Source organism: Cariama cristata, unplaced genomic scaffold (assembly GCF_000690535.1).
Source record: "Cariama cristata isolate BGI_N322 unplaced genomic scaffold, ASM69053v1 scaffold21007, whole genome shotgun sequence".
Classification (NCBI taxonomy): Eukaryota; Metazoa; Chordata; class Aves; order Cariamiformes; family Cariamidae; genus Cariama; species Cariama cristata.
This window is the reverse complement of record NW_009628689.1, coordinates 79,250-96,992: the sequence shown is the minus strand read 5'-3', so window position 1 is coordinate 96,992 and position 17,743 is coordinate 79,250. Positions and strand designations below refer to the sequence as shown.

The 17,743-nt window shown below is 53.3% G+C and overlaps 1 protein-coding gene across 1 annotated transcript; it reads left to right on the top strand.

Annotated features, from left to right (window-relative positions):
- Nucleotides 1-539: 539 nt before the first annotated feature.
- TMEM8C (transmembrane protein 8C) lies at nucleotides 540-8,177 on the top strand. Its single transcript, XM_009704920.1, has 5 exons — nucleotides 540-716; nucleotides 3,106-3,220; nucleotides 5,658-5,806; nucleotides 6,799-6,915; nucleotides 8,008-8,177. Exons 1-5 carry the CDS (start codon nucleotides 582-584, stop codon nucleotides 8,152-8,154), a joined length of 663 nt encoding a protein of 220 aa, XP_009703222.1. The 5' UTR covers nucleotides 540-581; the 3' UTR covers nucleotides 8,155-8,177.
- Nucleotides 8,178-17,743: the final 9,566 nt, after the last annotated feature.

Below are 17,743 nucleotides of genomic sequence, written 5' to 3'. Positions count from 1 at the left end.
CCAGGTATGCCCTCACGGGGAAATAAAAGGCAGATTTGGAGCTTGGTGTGTATTTCTCAGATACAGCAAAGGTAGCAGGATACATTCCACTGTTTTAAAAACCCCTGGTACCTGCCACATACCAGTTCTTCCCTACTTTGTGCTGGTGTGGAGCAGTGGCTGGTTTTCCCCTGCCAGGCTGCTCCAGCAGCACTGACCCAGGCTTGGCTTGGGGGCAGCGGGATGCAGAGGTGGGGTGTCCCCATGGGGAACAAGAAAACCCACAGCCCTCACCCGCCATGCACCCATCCGACACCCAGCACAAGGCTTGCAAGAGCAACATTCCCCATCGCTCCTTTAGAAAAACCCGGGGGCACAGAGCATCTGCTGTTAGGAGCCGCCGGCTGCATCAAGAATTTTGCTGTTGGGGAGAGACAGGAGAGAAGGGGGTGGCTGTCGCAGCAGCTGTTCCCTGCCCGCAGCTCTCCCGGCCATGCAGGGCATTTAAATTTTAAAGCACACACACCACGGCTGTTTTCTCCACCGTCCCCATCCAGCTCACAGAGACCCTGTCCAGGGAGCCGCCAACCCACGAGGCACCCATGGGTTCGCTGGTGGCCAAGCTCCTTCTGCCCACCATCAGCACCTTGGTCTTCCTCCCCACCATCAGCATCGCGGCCAAACGGCGCTTCCACATGGAAGCCATGGTTTACTTCTTCACCATGTTCTTCGTGGCGGTAAGATGTCCCCATACCCTTCCCTGCGTGTTTCATCCCCCCGATTGCCCCCTGCGTTGGGTCTCCACCGGGAAGGGTAGCGGGATATCACCTAACAGCAGTGAGCATGACCCCCCAAAATACCCATTTTCAGTTATTTCCCACTGTGTGCGGTGCTGAGTTGCTGATTCTTCAGTTTAGGATGTCCTGAGGGGTGGCCTTACATAGATTTAATGGTGTTTTATGATTGTGAGGTTAGGGAGAGGGTCTGGGTGCAAAGAGACTTGATTGATTTGCAGTGTTTGGAGCTGGTTTTTCTCTTTGTTTTACAGCTGGTAAGTGGCCATGCTGAATTTTGGGTTGAAATTCTATCCAGAGTCTCTTGCTATGCTTCTGTCATTTTAGCCAAAAGCACGTAGTTGAATTATTGATTTTGCAATTGCTAACTGGTGATGGGAGCAATGCTGGAATCAGAGGAGTTTCTGCACTGGGAAAGGAAAGACTAAAGCATGCTGCTGAGCCATCAAGAAAAATAATTATTAACCCTCCAGCCTGGCAGAGTGGTTTGAAAACGTGTGTTTCACCAGGCTTAGAGTCACTCTGCCTTTCCTGCTGTGGGAATAAAGAGCGGAGAAAGTCTGTTGTCTTTACATATACAAAATAATTCATATTCCTGCTCCCGGCAGTAAGCTGCCCTGCGCTTTGTATTGCTGCTAAGTGCCTCTGTGCACACACGGATTGAGCATCTAAAGCAGCATGCCCACTGGAAAAAATCTCCTATTTAACCCCACGGCAATGCTCTGCTAAAGAGTGTGAAGGAAATAGCCCAGCAACCCAACCAACATTGCATTTACCTCTTCTCCCCACCCATCTCAAGGCATCTCATGAGGGTTGTCACATCCCTTGCACAGAGAAAGGGAAACTGAGGCAGGGTGTAGATAAAGGACCTTCGTGGTGTGAAAAGCTCTTCCTCAGCAGCAGGGCTCTGAACCAAGCCAGTCTCTTATTCCTAAGGATCCACCATTTAAACCTCCAATTAAAGCACAATGCAGGGGGAGAAATTCTGCCAGTTCCATAAAAACTACAGGACTAGTTAATAAAAACATCCCAACCGAGCCCCCCCTCAGCTCCCCGGGGAAGCCAGACATCTACAATTTCATTTTGCACTGGTTTTGTGTCTGCTCCACCTCCCCCAGAAGTCAATAGGAAAATTGGCATGTGTTTCGATGGGAGGTGGAACAGGTCCTCGCCGAAGAGATTGAAAAGGCAAAATATCTGTGTGTGGGGAAGGGAAGGAAGGGAAGGCAGCTGCCAGCACGGTCGGGAGGGTAGGAAGGGCAGCAGCTGCTCCTGTTGCCTTTCTTGTAGCATCCCACTCCTCCTCCCCCAGGACACCTCATCAGCACAGCAAAAGCATATGTCCATCGCAGACAAGTGCTGCAACACCGGCCAGAAATACGCTCTTTGTCTTCCACCCTTTCTTCTCCCTGTATCCAGTCTGCCCGAACTCAGTCTTAAACAGAGAAAAGAATTACAGCCGTGGTGCAATCTTTTCTAGAAAACTGCAGCGAGCCAAAGGACTTGCAGCAATTCTCATTATAAATAATATCAGCATCCCCGCTGGGCCCTGACAGCGAGGATTGTTCCAAGGGCATCCTGCCAAGCAGTGAAGGGACTTCTTCAGAAACAGCGAAGCACGCTGGTGCTACCACTAGAAAAGTTGCAGGGCTGAGTGCTGGGAGGAAAAGGCGAGTGCCAGGCAAACACTGGGAGCATTCCTCTGATTGCACTGGAAAATTTCTTTTGGCTTGGTTTGCATTTATGTTGCACGACAATGGGTTTTTGCTAATAGCCTAATCAATGAGCTAATGGGCAGGAACCAGAGGCTTTTAAGGGAATGCACTAATGAGTGAATTCCCCAGCATTCAGACTCTGGCCATATAAACCCTATTTAGCCCGGACAGTGACCTGGCATCCATACACATTTCATCAGGGCACTCATTTTGAATTGTTTTACAAGAATCTTTCGCAATTAGAACCATAACCCCAGAGTCCTCCTTCTGCCGAAGAGGACGTCCCCGCACCGCCTGGGGCTCGGCTCAAAGCAGCTTGGTCATCAGCTTGCAAATTCTGGCACAGACCAAGGGGCAAAGTAAAGCTCATCCACAAATAATTTGTACTAAGAGAGAAGAATGCTGATTCTCAGGCAATTTGCAATTGTGAAGGGTGACATGATCTCTCAAATACATTCATTACTGCATATCAGTGACCCTGGTGTATTTGAGACTGTTCTGTTCTGGCTGGCCATGCTCTCAACAGCCACCCAAAGGCTGTTTCAAACCAGTTGGTAAGTTGTGGGTAAGGAACTAGTTTTCTAATGCTTTTTTCTTATTTCTTTTTTTTTTAATAGATTTACCATGCATGCGATGGTCCTGGCTTATCAGTGCTGTGCTTCATGCGCTATGATATCCTGGAGTACTTCAGCATCTACGGAACAGCTCTGTCCATCTGGGTGTCCCTGATGGGTAAGCACTGGTCTCTCCTGGTTCCTACCCAGCACCAGCATTTGCAGGTCAGGCAGGATTTGTCAGCATCGCTGGTGGGACAGTTAATGGGTACAGTCCCCAGCAATGCTGTCGCCATCGAGCTCCCATCTGGAAAACTTAGCTCTGAGACTGCCTTTTATGGGAGTCAGCCTGTGCTATGGTTTAATCCATTTTTATATCATTAATGCCTTGGAAAACCATTGCACTCGGTGAGGTCCAGACACACATGAGTGGTGGCTGGGGAAGTTTTGCTCTTGGAGATAAACAGTTCTGGTACCCGGTGTTTGTGTCGGTCAGGGGCTCCTCTGCCTTCACCAGCTCTTATGCATGTCCTTACATCAGCAGCGTTACTTGTTTCAAATTGGCAAGTAACACATGCAGCCTTGTGCTTTGGTTCAAGGCAGGACAGTGCTGTGAGATGACTTGGTTTGAAACCTCATATATCAGGGAATCTCCCATTTCTCCTCATTTTCCCCATACTGAGCCCATCAGCTTGTCTTGTCCTGACTTGGGGGCATTAAGAAATGCAGAATCTGCCACTTCCCTTGGTAGTATGCAAATCAAAGTGGTTTAGTCAAAACAAACATATCTTCCTAGTTTATCAAAAGCCTAGTCTGGGATGACGGGAAGTATTAGATCTGCTTAGAAAAGCAGAAATACATTTCACTTCCTTTTTATTAAAAATTCTGACCCTTGCCCTGTTATTCAATTTTACTTTTCCCACATTCCCTTCACTCTCTTTTTTCTCATTTTGTTCTTCATTTGCCACTGAAACAAGATACAATAGAAATGTAAAGAAAAAAAATGACAGAACCAAAGAAGGATGAAAACTTCAAACCTATTATTTCCCCATTTTCTCAACATGTTTTTTTTTGAAGGATGTGAGTGTTTCTGACAGGAGAAGAGAGTAGGGTAAGGGGAGAGAGATGAGGGGACAGGCACTTTCCAACAGCAAAGGCTTTGCTCAACAGATTCGGACCATCTCTAGCAGCCACACACCCAGTCTCAGCTCCAGTCAGGCAGGGTCCCCAGCCCTCCCGGTGCTGAGCTGGGGTCACCATGCTGATGTACAGCCCCAAAATGCCCACAGGACTTTCCCGTCTGCCCCTCAGAGCTCCAGGGATGGTGCAAGACCTCCAACCAGGACGGGGGGGCTCGTGCAGCCCCTGAGCCCAGCACGAGCCATGGGGCAGCATCCCCTCCGGCGGGCACCGGGCCATCCCTCCTCCCTTCGCTGCTGAGCCATGCAGACAGCAGCATCCCCTTCCAGGGCATGCGATGGGATAAATCTTCCATGCAGGGGAAAATGAGTGGGGAAAACATTAACCTTAGAAATGGCTCTGTTCCCCCAAGGTGCGAGTCCCAAGGTGGGCTCCCACACTGTTCATGGCACTTCAGTGCTCTCTCTGCTCGGCTGGAAAAGGCAATTAGGCAAATCATCTCCGAAGGGCATTTTCAGTAGATAACAGCAGTGTCAGGGTAGGTCAGAGCTGATCCAGACACTTTGGCTCCTCGCAGCAAAATTCAACTTGATTGCTTCATTACTGCATTGAAAAACCTTGCAAAAAATTACAAATCCTGGACTACGATGTTTAAAATACTGACCCGCAGGGGAACAACAGAGATTAAAATGCGGACATTATCCCTTAGCCAAACTCCCTATAAAACCACGATCCAAGGACATGGAAGGTGTGGTGACTGAAGCCCAGGGAAGCCTCTCGTTGTGGCTTGTAAAGCCCGAGCACACATGTGCGGACGCAGACCCTCGGGCACGCTTCCCGGAATGCAAATCCAGGACAGCCATAACACAGCTGTGAGAGCTGGAAAAGCATGGAGCCCACTGGGATCCATAACTTTTATCAGTTATTACCCCATTCTGTGCTAAACAAAAGCCTCTAATAATTTACTTGCACTGGCGACTTCCAGCTTGCAAACCTCAGGCAGGTGCCGGCACGGCCAGGCAGCCCGGTCCCCATCGCACCGCCGAGCGTGGTCTTACCGGAGCAGTGTGATGGGGGCTGCATCAGGGTGAGCTGGCAAGTTTGGGAGGGCTGGAGATGTAGGATGAGCCCAAGAGCCGATGGCAGGCTCACATCTTTGCAATCACCTCCGACTTCTGGGTTGAGGCAGGAAAGGGAAATACGGGCAGGAAATCTCCTTTAGCTTCCATGCGCATCACTGAACAGAAGACCCCTAAAGTCATCTCTAGATCCAGCATTCAGATGCCTCAGGATGGTTTGCTTTGCCCCCGTGTGCCTCAGTTTCCCCAGCTTTGAGGCATAAGAAGGGCAAACCAGACCTGGATGCAATGCTGAGCGTCCCCGGGGCAGGCAGGACAGACGCCGGTAAGGTTTTGAGGGAGCAGCCGAGGAAGGGGGTGGGTGAGCTGATGCTCCGTGTGCTTGGTGCCACGCAGCCCTGGCAGAGTTTGATGAGCCGAAGAGATCGACCTTCGTCATGTTCGGCGTCCTCACCATTGCCGTCAGGATCTACCATGACCGCTGGGGCTACGGCGTCTACTCGGGACCCATCGGGACGGCCGTCCTGGTGATAACCGTGAAATGGGTACGTAGGGAAGGGCACCGTGCCGGGGATTTGCAGAATGCTCGCAGCGGGGAAGGGGCTGAGCCTCGCACAGAGGGGTCCGACCTGTGCCAGCGTTCTGCTCTTCAAGGTCCAGCTCTCGCAGCACAGGCCATCACGGTGATTAAACAGCCTTTCTCCTTCAACCCGAGCAGAAAGCAGGCAGACAGCAAGCAGCCTTTGTGATAAACGCCAGATTCGATCAGTCTAAGCAATCTACCACATCTCCTCTCCCTGCATTTCTAATCAGGAGGAACGTATTTAAGGAGTTTTTACAGCCACTCAGAGGCAGAGGGGTCTGGTAAACTGCCCCGAAACCGGTGGAAGAGGTGCATAAAACGTGGTGATAAAGTGGGAAGGAATCTGCCTGTAGTCTGCCTGAATCTGGCTGGGACAGTCGGGCATCACGCTGCAGCCTGTGCCCCGCTCACAGCTGATGCTCTCGACCCGGGCAGGAGCGCGGTGGTGGAGCCACTGGCAGGAGCAGGCAGGGAGAAGGATTCAGTGACAGGATAAAAACCGCAGGGAGATGCTGCCAACCATCCTGGGAATACAGCGACACAAGTCCCAGCTATATACCGTCACTAAGCCCCCTCTAACTGCCCGGCCAGCTGCGAAAACAAGTGGCCATGATGGGGAGGGGATAGGCAGGGAGGGGACCAAGGCATGGGACCCACAGATGCTGTGCTGGGATCCCCTTTCCCAGAGACTGGGTTTGTGAGGGCACACACTCCCTGAGCTGGGTTTGGGGCTGAATATTAAAAAAATAGCATTATGATCAGGAATGAAGCGGGAAGACCTGTTGCGGCACACAGGCAGAGGTGCTTCTCACGTGCCGGCAGACGCCGCAGCCTGGGGAAGTTGGTCTGTGGGCTTTGCGTGGTTTTGTTTCAGCATTCATGGGATCTTTTGGATGGGGAGCAGCCAGCTAAGTCTGGTTGAATACGCTTGGTGTGCTCTCTCTTTCCTTCCAGCTCCAAAAGATGAAAGAGAAGAAGGGGCTCTATCCAGACAAGAGCGTCTACACCCAACAGATTGGTCCTGGCTTCTGTTTCGGGGCATTAGCACTGATGTTGAGGTTCTTCTTTGAGGTACCTGTCTGCACACGCAATCACCCTGACTTTACAAGGTGTAAAGGACATTACCAAGACAGCAGGACCCCCCCCTTCACACCGCTGGGCTGCATCCAGCCTTGGAAAAAACCCAGCTCAGGTGTGGGTGTGTGGGGTTGGTGTGCCGGGGTCTGGTGGCAGGGACGAGGGTTCATCCCTGCTTGTGCCCACCCCAGCCCCTGGCCCTTAACTGCGGTGTGGGCAGGGACAGATGGGACAGCAAGTGACACGCAGGGTGATGCTCACTCTCTTTTTCCCCCCATTTAAGTGAGTCACAAGGACATGGGCCATGCTTTCTTCAGCCCTGCGTGGTCCTCAGAATAGCTTTGTCAAATGCAAGCAGGGTTTTTTGGAAACTGGGCATGGGTGACTTAAGGACACCTCGCAGAGCCACGGCAGGGACTGGATACAACCCAGGCACGGCCGGATCCAAAACTGGCTCACGCCAAAGAAAAGACTCTCAGTTGACTCCCAGGGGCACTCGATCCCGTGTTTACAACCTTTTTCTCTCGCCGCTGGCCAGTCCACCCGTCTTCTGCAAAAGGGTCTGTCCGCCCCGCGCGGGGAAGGCGCCCCTGCCCCCCGTGCCGTCCCCCCCTCCCCGCCCCCCCGCCGTTACGGCTGCTCTGTGCATTGGGAGCCACTAGATACAACCTCACAATCATCCCCAAGGATTATTTTTCAAAGCATTTAGTAATTGCAAATTCTAGCAGAACATAAAAATGTCACTTAGCAGAAACCGCCTCCCCCCGCGCCTCGGCCTCGCCGCCGCGTCCTTTGCGGGGTAATGAAACACTTCATTCAAGAATTGGGAAATGTGCAAATTGGAATGTGTTAAATCCACTTTGCTTTTTTTTTTTTTTTTCCTAAGGCTGGAAATCCTTTCTTCTCTGACAGCAAAAAGAGGCGGAAGGCTCAGGAATTTTTTTTTATTCCTTTCCTTTTGGCTACTTGTAGAAACCTAATGTTTTGCACCTAAGGCAGAGTCCCCTGGCACCGCTGCTCCCGCGGCCCCGGCGGCTCTCGCTAACGCTCTCCCCGATCTCGCGCTAACGCTCTCCCCGCTTGCAGGAGTGGGATTACACCTACGTGCACAGCTTCTACCACTGCGCCTTGGCCATGGCCTTTGTGCTGCTGCTGCCCAAGGAGAACAAGAAGGCCGGGACCACCGGGACCCCTGCCAGGCTCGACTGCTCCACGCTCTGCTGCTGCGTCTGAGTCGCCCGGGCAAGCGGGGCACTCGCTTTTTGGCTCCTGGGGTGATGGAGGGGTGCAGCCAAAAGCAAAATGCCTTCTTGCTGCATTTTCCTCTGGGGTATCGGCGTCGTTTCCCACCAGCTCTGTGCACACCCCGGGATTTTCTTCCCTGGAAAGTCTTCGCCTTTCCACCATCAGCCCTAGCAGAGGTTACCTCTCGTACCTCTCCCTGGAGAAGGACTTGGCTGGGCTGTGACCCTGTCCCCTGTCCCAGGAGACCCTTGCAGTCTCGGGCAATGTCACCACCCGGGCTGTCCCTTGCACCGGCCAGGAGGACCCGCGTTGTCCCCTCCGTGCTGCTTTGTCCAGCCTGAGCACACAAGGATTCGTTTGCAACGCCCAATTAACAGAACCTGTATTTTTGTGAGATATTTACTATTTTATTTATGCATTTTCTTGATGTAAATAATATAAACTAACAAAGACTTTGCAAGTGCGCGACGCCAGCATTTCTTAAGCGGTGCAAGAAACTTTCCAGCCTAGCTCCGCTCTGGCGAGGGCAGACGCCAGCCCCAAAGCAGAGCTCGGGGCACGGCCACCCCCTCCCCTGCCCACAGCCCCCTCCCCAGCCTGGAAGGAGCTGCAATATTGGGCACTTTGTCCTTGCAGAGCTGCCCGGGCGGCGCAGGCAGCAGGTGCCTTCGCGGAGAGCCTCCTTGGTACGGCAAGGACATGGAAAATCAGAGGCAGAGCAAAGAAGCTCCTGGAGGGAGGGGGAGGGCTGTAAGCCTATAACATCTCTTCTAACAGACTATTTACTATAGCAGAAGTGTATGATTTATTTAGACTGTCTGGGAAAAACGCCAAGACTATATGTCATGGACAATTAGAGCAGTATTGATATACAGTGATGTCCACAGAAAGCCCACATTAAGCCTGGGTTCCTCTGGAAGAGAAATCCACCCCAGTCATTCATCAGAGCAACTTCCTGCGACAGGGCAACAACCAAAACTGAATGAGCTTCCAACAAAAATATAAATGAATTATGAATCCTCGAGCATCCAAGAGTCACTGGCAAGTGGTGGCACAGCCGTTGCAGCTGCAAGCAGAGGCAGCGCTAGCAAAGAGTTTGCAAAGGCTTCACCAGCACCTAAACCAACCCAGCACACCAGGTCTTTTTCAGCATCCAGCCCCCAGGATGTTTTGCGAGATGCGCTGAGTGCAACACTTTCTCCATTGCTTGCACGCTACTTTGCCAAGTGAGGACTGCTCAGGGCATCCCCAAAAAACAGTCCCAAGTGCTCTGACTCCTAATTCAGAGCTGAGTGCAAGAAGCACCTTGGCACTGCGTGCAAGAGCTGGCTCCGAGGGTGTGCAGCCGCTTCCCAAGGGGTCACCCACACGGGTGTCCCGCAGCCAGGGCCACGCTGGCTCTTGTTGAGCCACCCTGAGCACGTCCCCAATGGGCAAATACTCAACCCTGACCCTCCCCGGGAGCCTGACCAGCAGTGCCAGCAGTCTCCATCCCTCCGCACACCCTTTGCTGCTTGCTGCAGCCGCTGATCAGAGGCACCCTGACCCCCCCAGCTCATTTTGCGACTGTTCAACCCCTCCTAGGCTGCGGTGACATGCATCGCCCTGCAGCAAGCCCCGGCAGCTCACGGGCAGCGTGGGCATGGGGAGAGCCTTGTGCGAGTAAAGCCCCGGGAGGAGAGGCACTGGGTAACTCCATCGCCTTAGTGCGGCTGAGCAGGAGGGAATAAAGGTTGGCAAACCCCATGCAAACAAGGAGGGCACATTAGCTGAGACCCAACTGAGTAAATGAAAGCTCCTGCTCCCACCTGCCATGTATTCAGGTGTTGCACCCAAAAAATAACCCCCAAAAGTGTATTGCATACAATAAAATCCCAGGCAAGGTTTCCTTTTTCTCATCTCCCTGCTGATGCCCTACGGCGCTGCTCTGACCGTACAAACCGTCCATCCCTTTGCACCCCGGTGCAGGACCAGCACCCACCCTCGGGGCCCAAACACAGCCGGGCACGTCCGCAGGGTCCCCGCCACCGCATCAAGCCCGGTGCCGGCGGCAGCACCCGCTGCGGCATCACCGGGCACCCCGACAGCGGGAGGAAGGCGCACGGGCTGAATTCGCTCTCACCCGGACAGGATATCCCCTGCAATACAAATGCAGGGAAATATTATAAACATTTACAGCAACGTAGACAAAACAGTCTCTTGTAACCTTTTAGCGCTGCCGAGAGCTTTGCCTGTAAGAGCTCTTGAGCTCCTGCCAAAAATTCTTGCTGTTTTCATAAGAGTAGGTGTTTTCGTCTAAGGTGCAGTCTGAGTGCTGTGACCTTTGTCATGTCTGCTACTGAAATTTCCTGCTTCTCTGTTATTCTCTTCTTTGGTAAGACGATATGAAACCCAAAACTTTTATTGCCCCTTTTAAAGCGTCTTTATAGCTCCCCGTCTACTTCATATACTGTCTTATTCTCGAATGCTGGGATATTACTTATGGGATCCAGGCTTGATGCTGCAAAAGGCATTTGGGTTTCATGAAGCCCAAACCGCCTGGGCTTTTTTAAGATCAGCCCAGGAAGAGGGAAGAAAAAAAGAATGAAAAAAGGAAAAAAGGAATGAGAGGGGATGGACCGGGCTTTCCGCTCCAGAGGCATCGGCATCTCCTACCAGGGCAGCGGCAGAGGGCAGCGACAAGGGCGGGCAGGAGCCTGCCAGCCTCCCTCCTGCTCTGCGATGCCTCCCCAGGCACAAAATCCCATTTGCTTCGTGTCTGGGCCAGCGTGGGGTGCCCGCTGGCCCCGTGGGGATGGCATCACATGGCCGCTTTTCCCGCGCCTCCATCCCCTGCCAGCTCTGCCCCAGAACTGGCAGTCCAGATGTGGCCCGACACCACAGCCAGTGCCGAATCCGGTGTGGAGCAGCTGGGGCACATCTGCTCCGGCGCTGGCACTGGGGGAAGCTGCGCACCCCTTTTCTCTGCTCGGTTTCAGCATCAGGACTGACCACACAAGGGATGTGTGTCCCCAGGCAAGGCCTGATGCAAAGCTACAATAGCCAGGCACCAGCACCAGGGCTTCGTGCTCCTATCCCACCTCTCGGGCTGCAGAGCATCATCTCCATCGCATATAGGGACCACGGTGACAGGGATCCCCTGGGACCTCGCTCCCCTCCGCACGCTCCCCAGCATCCTCACCAGGGGAGGAGTGGGGACCCGGGGTGCCGGAGGGGAGAGGGCTGGCCCAGGACTGCAGCCCCGCTGGGCATCTTGCAGCAGGCGCAGGGGCCGGTGGGCAGCGCCGAGGTGGAATTGTCCCCTCGGAGGACACACACATACCCTCACACTTGCCTACGGCAGGGCCGGGACGAGAGGGGAATTAGGACCTACTCCTGCTCGAGGGGAGGCTTCCAGAGATGTCTAGTCGGGCTCGGTGCCAGCTAATCTTCCAGGCAAACTTTATCCAGATCCCTTTGGCTGCAGAAAGTGAAAAACTAGCCAGACCAAAAACATAAAAGCCTGGTTTCTGCTGCCAGCTGTATGGGGCACTCCAGAAAACACCTTATCACCATGTGATTTTGAAAGACCGCTTCAGGTTTTTTTCCACATGCTGCGCTTCCCTCCTCACCCTCTCACTGCCGTTCCTCCATGCACGTTCAGGTTGTGAGCCAGCCTGGCCAGCCCTGCCTGGTTAACTCACAGACCATGAGGCCAAGGCTTTCCTTCTAACCATTTTTATGCCCTTTAGGCCACGGCGATGCTATCCTGCTTCAGAAAGTGCTGTTGCTCCATCCTGAGGCACATGCAGCTTATCGGGAGTGGTGATGCACAACCCAAGGAGACGCAGCCACCAGGACTACCAGACAAGTCCTGTCTCCTCCCTGGGAGGACCTAAGAAATCTGATTCCCTTGGAAATTCAAGAGGGGTGATTCCTTGTCCAGGTAGGGGCAGGAGCTCCGTGGGGAGCCCCAGGGAGAGGTTTTGCCCTGAGTTCCTCCATCGCCCTGCGGTTCTGATGTGCAGGAGACGTCTGTGCCCTGTGCCAGGGATAAACCAGGTCTGCGGGGGCAAAGGGGAGTCACCACCAATGTCCTGCACAGACCCAGGGCTCCACGGCCCTGGGACATGGTACAGATGCACTATGAGAAACCAGCCTGGAAAAAAAGAGGAGATGGAGCAACTGAAGCACCAATCTGGGACCACTTGATATCACTCAGCTTTTCTCCAGCTATCCCAGCCGCAATGCCTATCTTTTCCTGGTGCACAAAGGTCTCCTGCACTTCAGAGGAGTCGGGGGGCACCCAGAAAGAGCAGGGTGGGATTTGCCATGGCTGGTGCTGTTCTGCAGAAACATCACCTTTGTGCAGCAGCGCAGGATGGAGTTAGAGCAGATGCAACCGGGGGGTTCAGTAAAGTGGTGCCTCCTGCGTGGGTGCAAAGCAGCCTAACCCAGCACCAAGAAGAGAAAAAAAAAAACTATCGATGCATCAAGGTTTTGCTTGAAACACCACCATGCAACACCCCGGCAGGTTTCTCTTCTCCTCCTCTTTCCTCTCAGCCTTTCAGCAAGATTTCCAACCAAACTTTACAGCCCAGTTGGCACGGACAGGGCAGCCCCATCCCGCTGCCGCTCGGCAGCAACGGGGTATTTTCGTGGCACGGAGGAGCACGGCTACAGTGCCGCAGAGAGGCTGAGCTGCTCGGTTCCTGGGGGGGAGCAGGGGTCCCCTCCCCCCGGGCGCAACGGAGACGGACACAGATGACGGACTCAACCCAAGCGACCAAACCCCAGCGCCGAGTCCCTGACCCAGGGAAGGGCAGATGCAAAGCAGCCGGGCTCGCTCAGCTCTTGCGAGGATGCTTTCACAGCTGCAAAAAACCCGCTCCAGGTCCAGGTTCGGTGTCTCCAGCCTCCCCACTCCTCTGGCGGAGCGGTCCCAGGGAGCAGCGGTCCAAGGTTTCTGGTTTAGGCCAATCTCCCAGAAATTCTGTCATCATGCAGTGCATCACGCACACTCCCGGATCCGCATTACACAGAGGATGGCCCCAGTCCAGCGCCTCTTAAAGTCAGTGGAAAAACCCTCCCTCGCTACGATGGGAGCTGGCTCGGGCCGTATATGATCTGACAGATACCATGGAGCAAGAGAAGTTGTTTTAATCGGGGAATATCTTGTGGTCCCAAAGATTCTTCTGGAGATGGACAGGGCAGTGTGTCTGCAGAGCGGGTCCTGCTAAGAAAAGTTCCCAACCTTGCAACAGCCTTTCAACGAGCATTTAACGAACCATCGTTATCTGATCCGTGTGCTCTGAATGCAAGGGAACCGCTCGGGTTTCCAACTGCACACATCATCTGATGCTCATAAAACGAGCTGATGTGTCTGGGAAGCCCCAGACCCAAAGAAACATTATTTCAATGGGGAAAAAAAGTAATTAATGCTTAAAAAAAAACACCCTGGGTGGAGAGACAGGGATGGTGGCTGCTCTCCCCTGCTTACCTGTGGTTTTCCAGCAAAGCGAATGTTCACTGATAAACCTCACCATCTCCTTATAAAGGCAGGATCTGTTTTGCCTGTAAAAGGTAAGGTTGGGAGAAGTTTTACACGCGTCTCTCCTCTCTTTCTATGTCTTTATTTGCGTTTTCGTTTTCACAGTAGTTGAGAGCTAATCTGAATGGAGCAGGAGCGAGGGTCCAGGTTATAACCAAAGTATCAGGTAGCACCTTCACATCTGGAAGGGATTTTGACACAAGTTCTCCCAGACTGTTACAGACAGTTTAAAAGCAAAATCTGATAAATAGCAAATGTTTAACAAGTCAATAGGAAGCTGCATTTGCAAGAACATGTGGCTCTAACCGGTCTAGCACTGCCGCATTGCCAAGGCCCTCCAAACACATACGCACACAGACCTGCAGCACGCAGCGAGGGTTTGCCGTGGCTCTGCCTGGTCCTGGTCTCAGTTACAGAGGGAAGGATTAAAGACAGACGTGTCTTTGTATGCCCAGACATGTCCAACAGCCCTCTTCAAATCCTGAGAAGGTCCTGAGCCTCCCTGCTTTGGTGGTAAGGGGCTCGCTTCTCCTTCCCAGCCTAAACCGAGTCCCCTTCGTTTTCTGTATGCCCCCAGCCTCGCGTTTAAGGTGGGACAAGGACAAAAGGAGCTGAATAGCTCAGGGAAGCGTGGCAGAGCCTGTCCCCGCAAGCCTGCCGGCACGCCGGGCACCGCTGCCCTGGCACGGGAGTTTTGGGGGCTGCACTGGCCGGTGGGGACCTGCTCAGGTCACTGCACGGAGGGTCAGAAGCACACAAGGTCTCACCCCAATTTTGCACAGACTAGGGTCCATCAGAGCCCTGACCCACAAGCCAGCGGTGTTTGAACATTTGAAAATCCTTTGTCATCCCTTGAGAGCCGCAGTCTCCCTTGGGCAGAGGCTGCTGGCTGCCTGGGCAATGCCCTCCCGAGGAAAAGAGTCGCGGCAAGCAAAGCATCCCGACACAAAAGCTCTTGCAGTGTCGCAACCCTGCCTGGTGTGGGGAGACTTCATACCAATAAACAAATGACTACCCAAAATGTGGAAAGAGGCATTAAAATAGAGAGAATTATGCAAGGAGGGGGGGAGCGGAGCGGGAGACGGAGGAATAAGTGACCAGGAAAACCACCAGAAACCCTCCGGGATGCCTGCCTATATTTAAAGATAATGTGTCCAGCTGTCTTGCCAAGTCCCACTCATTTGGAGCTGGGCTCATGTTTTGGATTAATTTTAAGGCAGTTCCTAAAGCATCTCACTCGCGCAAGGAAGAATTTTTGCCTCCTTGGCCAAGGTGACCTTTTAAAAAATCTCACTCACTATTTTTCAGCCTCTCACTCATTTAAAATTGTCATCGCCTGGGAGCTGTGGGGCACTCGGTGCAGACAATTCATTTTCTGGCGCTCACCAGCCCCACGGCCCTGGAGCATCCTGGAGAGGGGCTGGATGTGAGGATGGGGAACCGGGGGGAGCATTTCTCTGCAAGTCCGAACCCTTCCCCTCTCCTGTGAGCATCACTTAACCAAGCGCTGAGAGCAGAAACCGCCCCTCCTGAATACCCAAGCCTCTCCAGGCACCCCACCATGGGCTGGTTGAAAGTTTTCCATGGAAACTAGTCTTCCACAGAAAGCCAGATTTATTTTTTTTTAAAACTCAAATATTGTGTGGACACATGCATGTGCTCTCCAGGTCAGTGTCTTTGTTCGAGGAAGAAAAGAGTAAATTGCAAATATTGCCCCCAAACTGTGATTGTTCTATTGCACATGGGTTTTCTGCTCAGCTCTTTGCTCAGAGCTGCCCCAGAAGGAACCACCTCAAGACATGCCCCAGTTGCTCAATCTCCATGGGGAGGATGCATCCAAGAGGTGTCACCTCCAGCTCCCAGACAAAACAGGGGGAGAATTTGGGAGCAGAAACCTGAGAGCGGTCGCTCCCAGAAGCACCACCCAGCCCACCTTCTCGCCCAGGCATCTGCAGCATCCTAATCGCCCTGGAATCCAAAGCACGTCCACGGCAGGGCCATCAGATGCTTCCCATTTAGCTTAAATGTTTGCAAAATGCTCAGCCACTGACTCACTGCAGGGCCCAGGGCAAGCCGGCACGCCAGCGGTGCTCAGCTGCCCTTGCCGCATCCTGGCAGGATCATGTCCACCGCCCCAGTTGGGTGTTTGGCCAAAAAAAAAAAGGGATTTTTCGAAGCTGAGCATCCCTTGGTACTTTGCACCTCTCCCAGCACACCTGGAGCGCTACGAGCAAGCAAGTAGGACGTGGGACATAGAAGTTGCTATTTTTTGCTGATGATCCCAGATGCCACTTTGGGGTTTTAAGGTGGCGATCGGAACAATGGAAGAGCAAAAGCAGCATCTGAGAGGGACTGGGAAGGGGCGGCCGCAGGGGCAGCTCTGGCAGCGAAGCCTGGGGCCGCAGAAGGTGCAGGTGCCTCAGCCCTGGCACCGGCACGGCAGGGAGACCAGGGGCTGCGGACGGTCAGGAGCTGCTCGGGATGCAAGAGGCTCTGCCACTGCTTGGGCTTTTGGGAGCGTAACAGGTAGGGCCAAATATACTTTCTTCCTCTCACACCTCTTGCCCTAAAGATCCCGTGGCAATACCAAGTGATAGCAGTGATGAGAAGTTGTCCCTTTGGCTGGAAAAAACCAAATCACAAGATCCCACTGCTCCCCAGGTCCAAAGGTCCCAGACACAGCATGAGGACGTCCTTCCCGCAGCAGCTTTGGTACACTAGCATCCAGCCCCAAGGGAACCAAGACACGCAGAGGAAGCCACGAAAATGAGACAGACATTTGGGGTTTCAGCTAAGCAAATTTCCTCCAACCAGCAAGAAAAGTTGAGCTTGGGATTGGCTGGATTTGGGAGATGAAGTTTTGGGGCAGCTCCATGGTTTTATTTAAACCAGTTCAACCAGCCATCGCATAACCTCATCCCAGGAGGGGAATGCAGAAACTCAAGGTGCCTCTTGTGCAATAGATGCTGCTCTCTACCCAAGCAGGTCTGGGATAGTGCTCAGAGTTTTGCTCCATCTCTGTCCGGGCTAAAGGAAAGACCACACACAAAACGGTTTCAGGATGCCAGCAGCTGTGCACAAAGCATTTGGTTTACATTAATTATGTCTGGACAAAAAAAAAAAAAAAGGGGGGGGGGAGAAAGAAGGAGAGCAAGCAAGCCGAAAAAAGAAGGGAGAGAAAAAAAGCCGAGAAGACAGGAGGGATGGAGGCAGACTTCTGCATCATCCTGATGAAATCTGCTCGGATCCCAAGTGTAGATTGCAGCACATGCCCTGCGTCTTAACACCTCCTGCCCTGAACGGCTTCTGCCACCCAGAGCAGCGTGCTGCTGCCCTGCCCAGCGCCTGTAAATGCTTTGGGGAATGGGAAGGACAAACGCAGCCCATAACGCCCTCAAAGACTCCAGTCGGACCCTTTCCTCCCAGCTTCGCTCCCCACTTCTCTTCCTTCTTTCTCCTTTCCTGAGCAGAAATGGTCCCAGGAAAGACTGGGGAAGGTAAAGCAAATGCTGCTGTTGGCTGGGGGAGAGATGCTGGCAGTTACCGGGAAGGGAAGCAGCAACAAGAGAGGACAGTAAATAAATTGGGGAGGAGGCTGATGGTAAGTTGAGTCATTTAAAACAGAAAAATTCCCTTGGTTTCCCAGTAGTGCAGAAACTCCAGGAGCGGGTGAGCGAAGCCCTTCACCATCTCCTCTCTGGAGAGCATCGTGAGCAGCAGAGACTTTTCCAGGGTCAGGGACTGCCACCCCCCAAGGGACGGGCACCCTTACTGGCACACACCTGCAGGCCCCCATCCCCTCCCCAGGGGCAAAAGGACCCTGGCGAGGCGTGGGCTCAGCCTGCCTTGCCTTGGGTTTGAGCAGCCAGCAAAGAGACCGAATCGATCGGATCTCCACAAAGCAAAGCCCCACCGCCGTGGGTCCACGATGCCGCTCATCATGGGAGGGGGAGAAGCGCGGTTCCCACCTTGGATCTCACGCTGCACCAAAATCACCCAACCAGCCCAGCTCCGGGCTCGCCAGCATGCACGGGGTGGGATATCCAG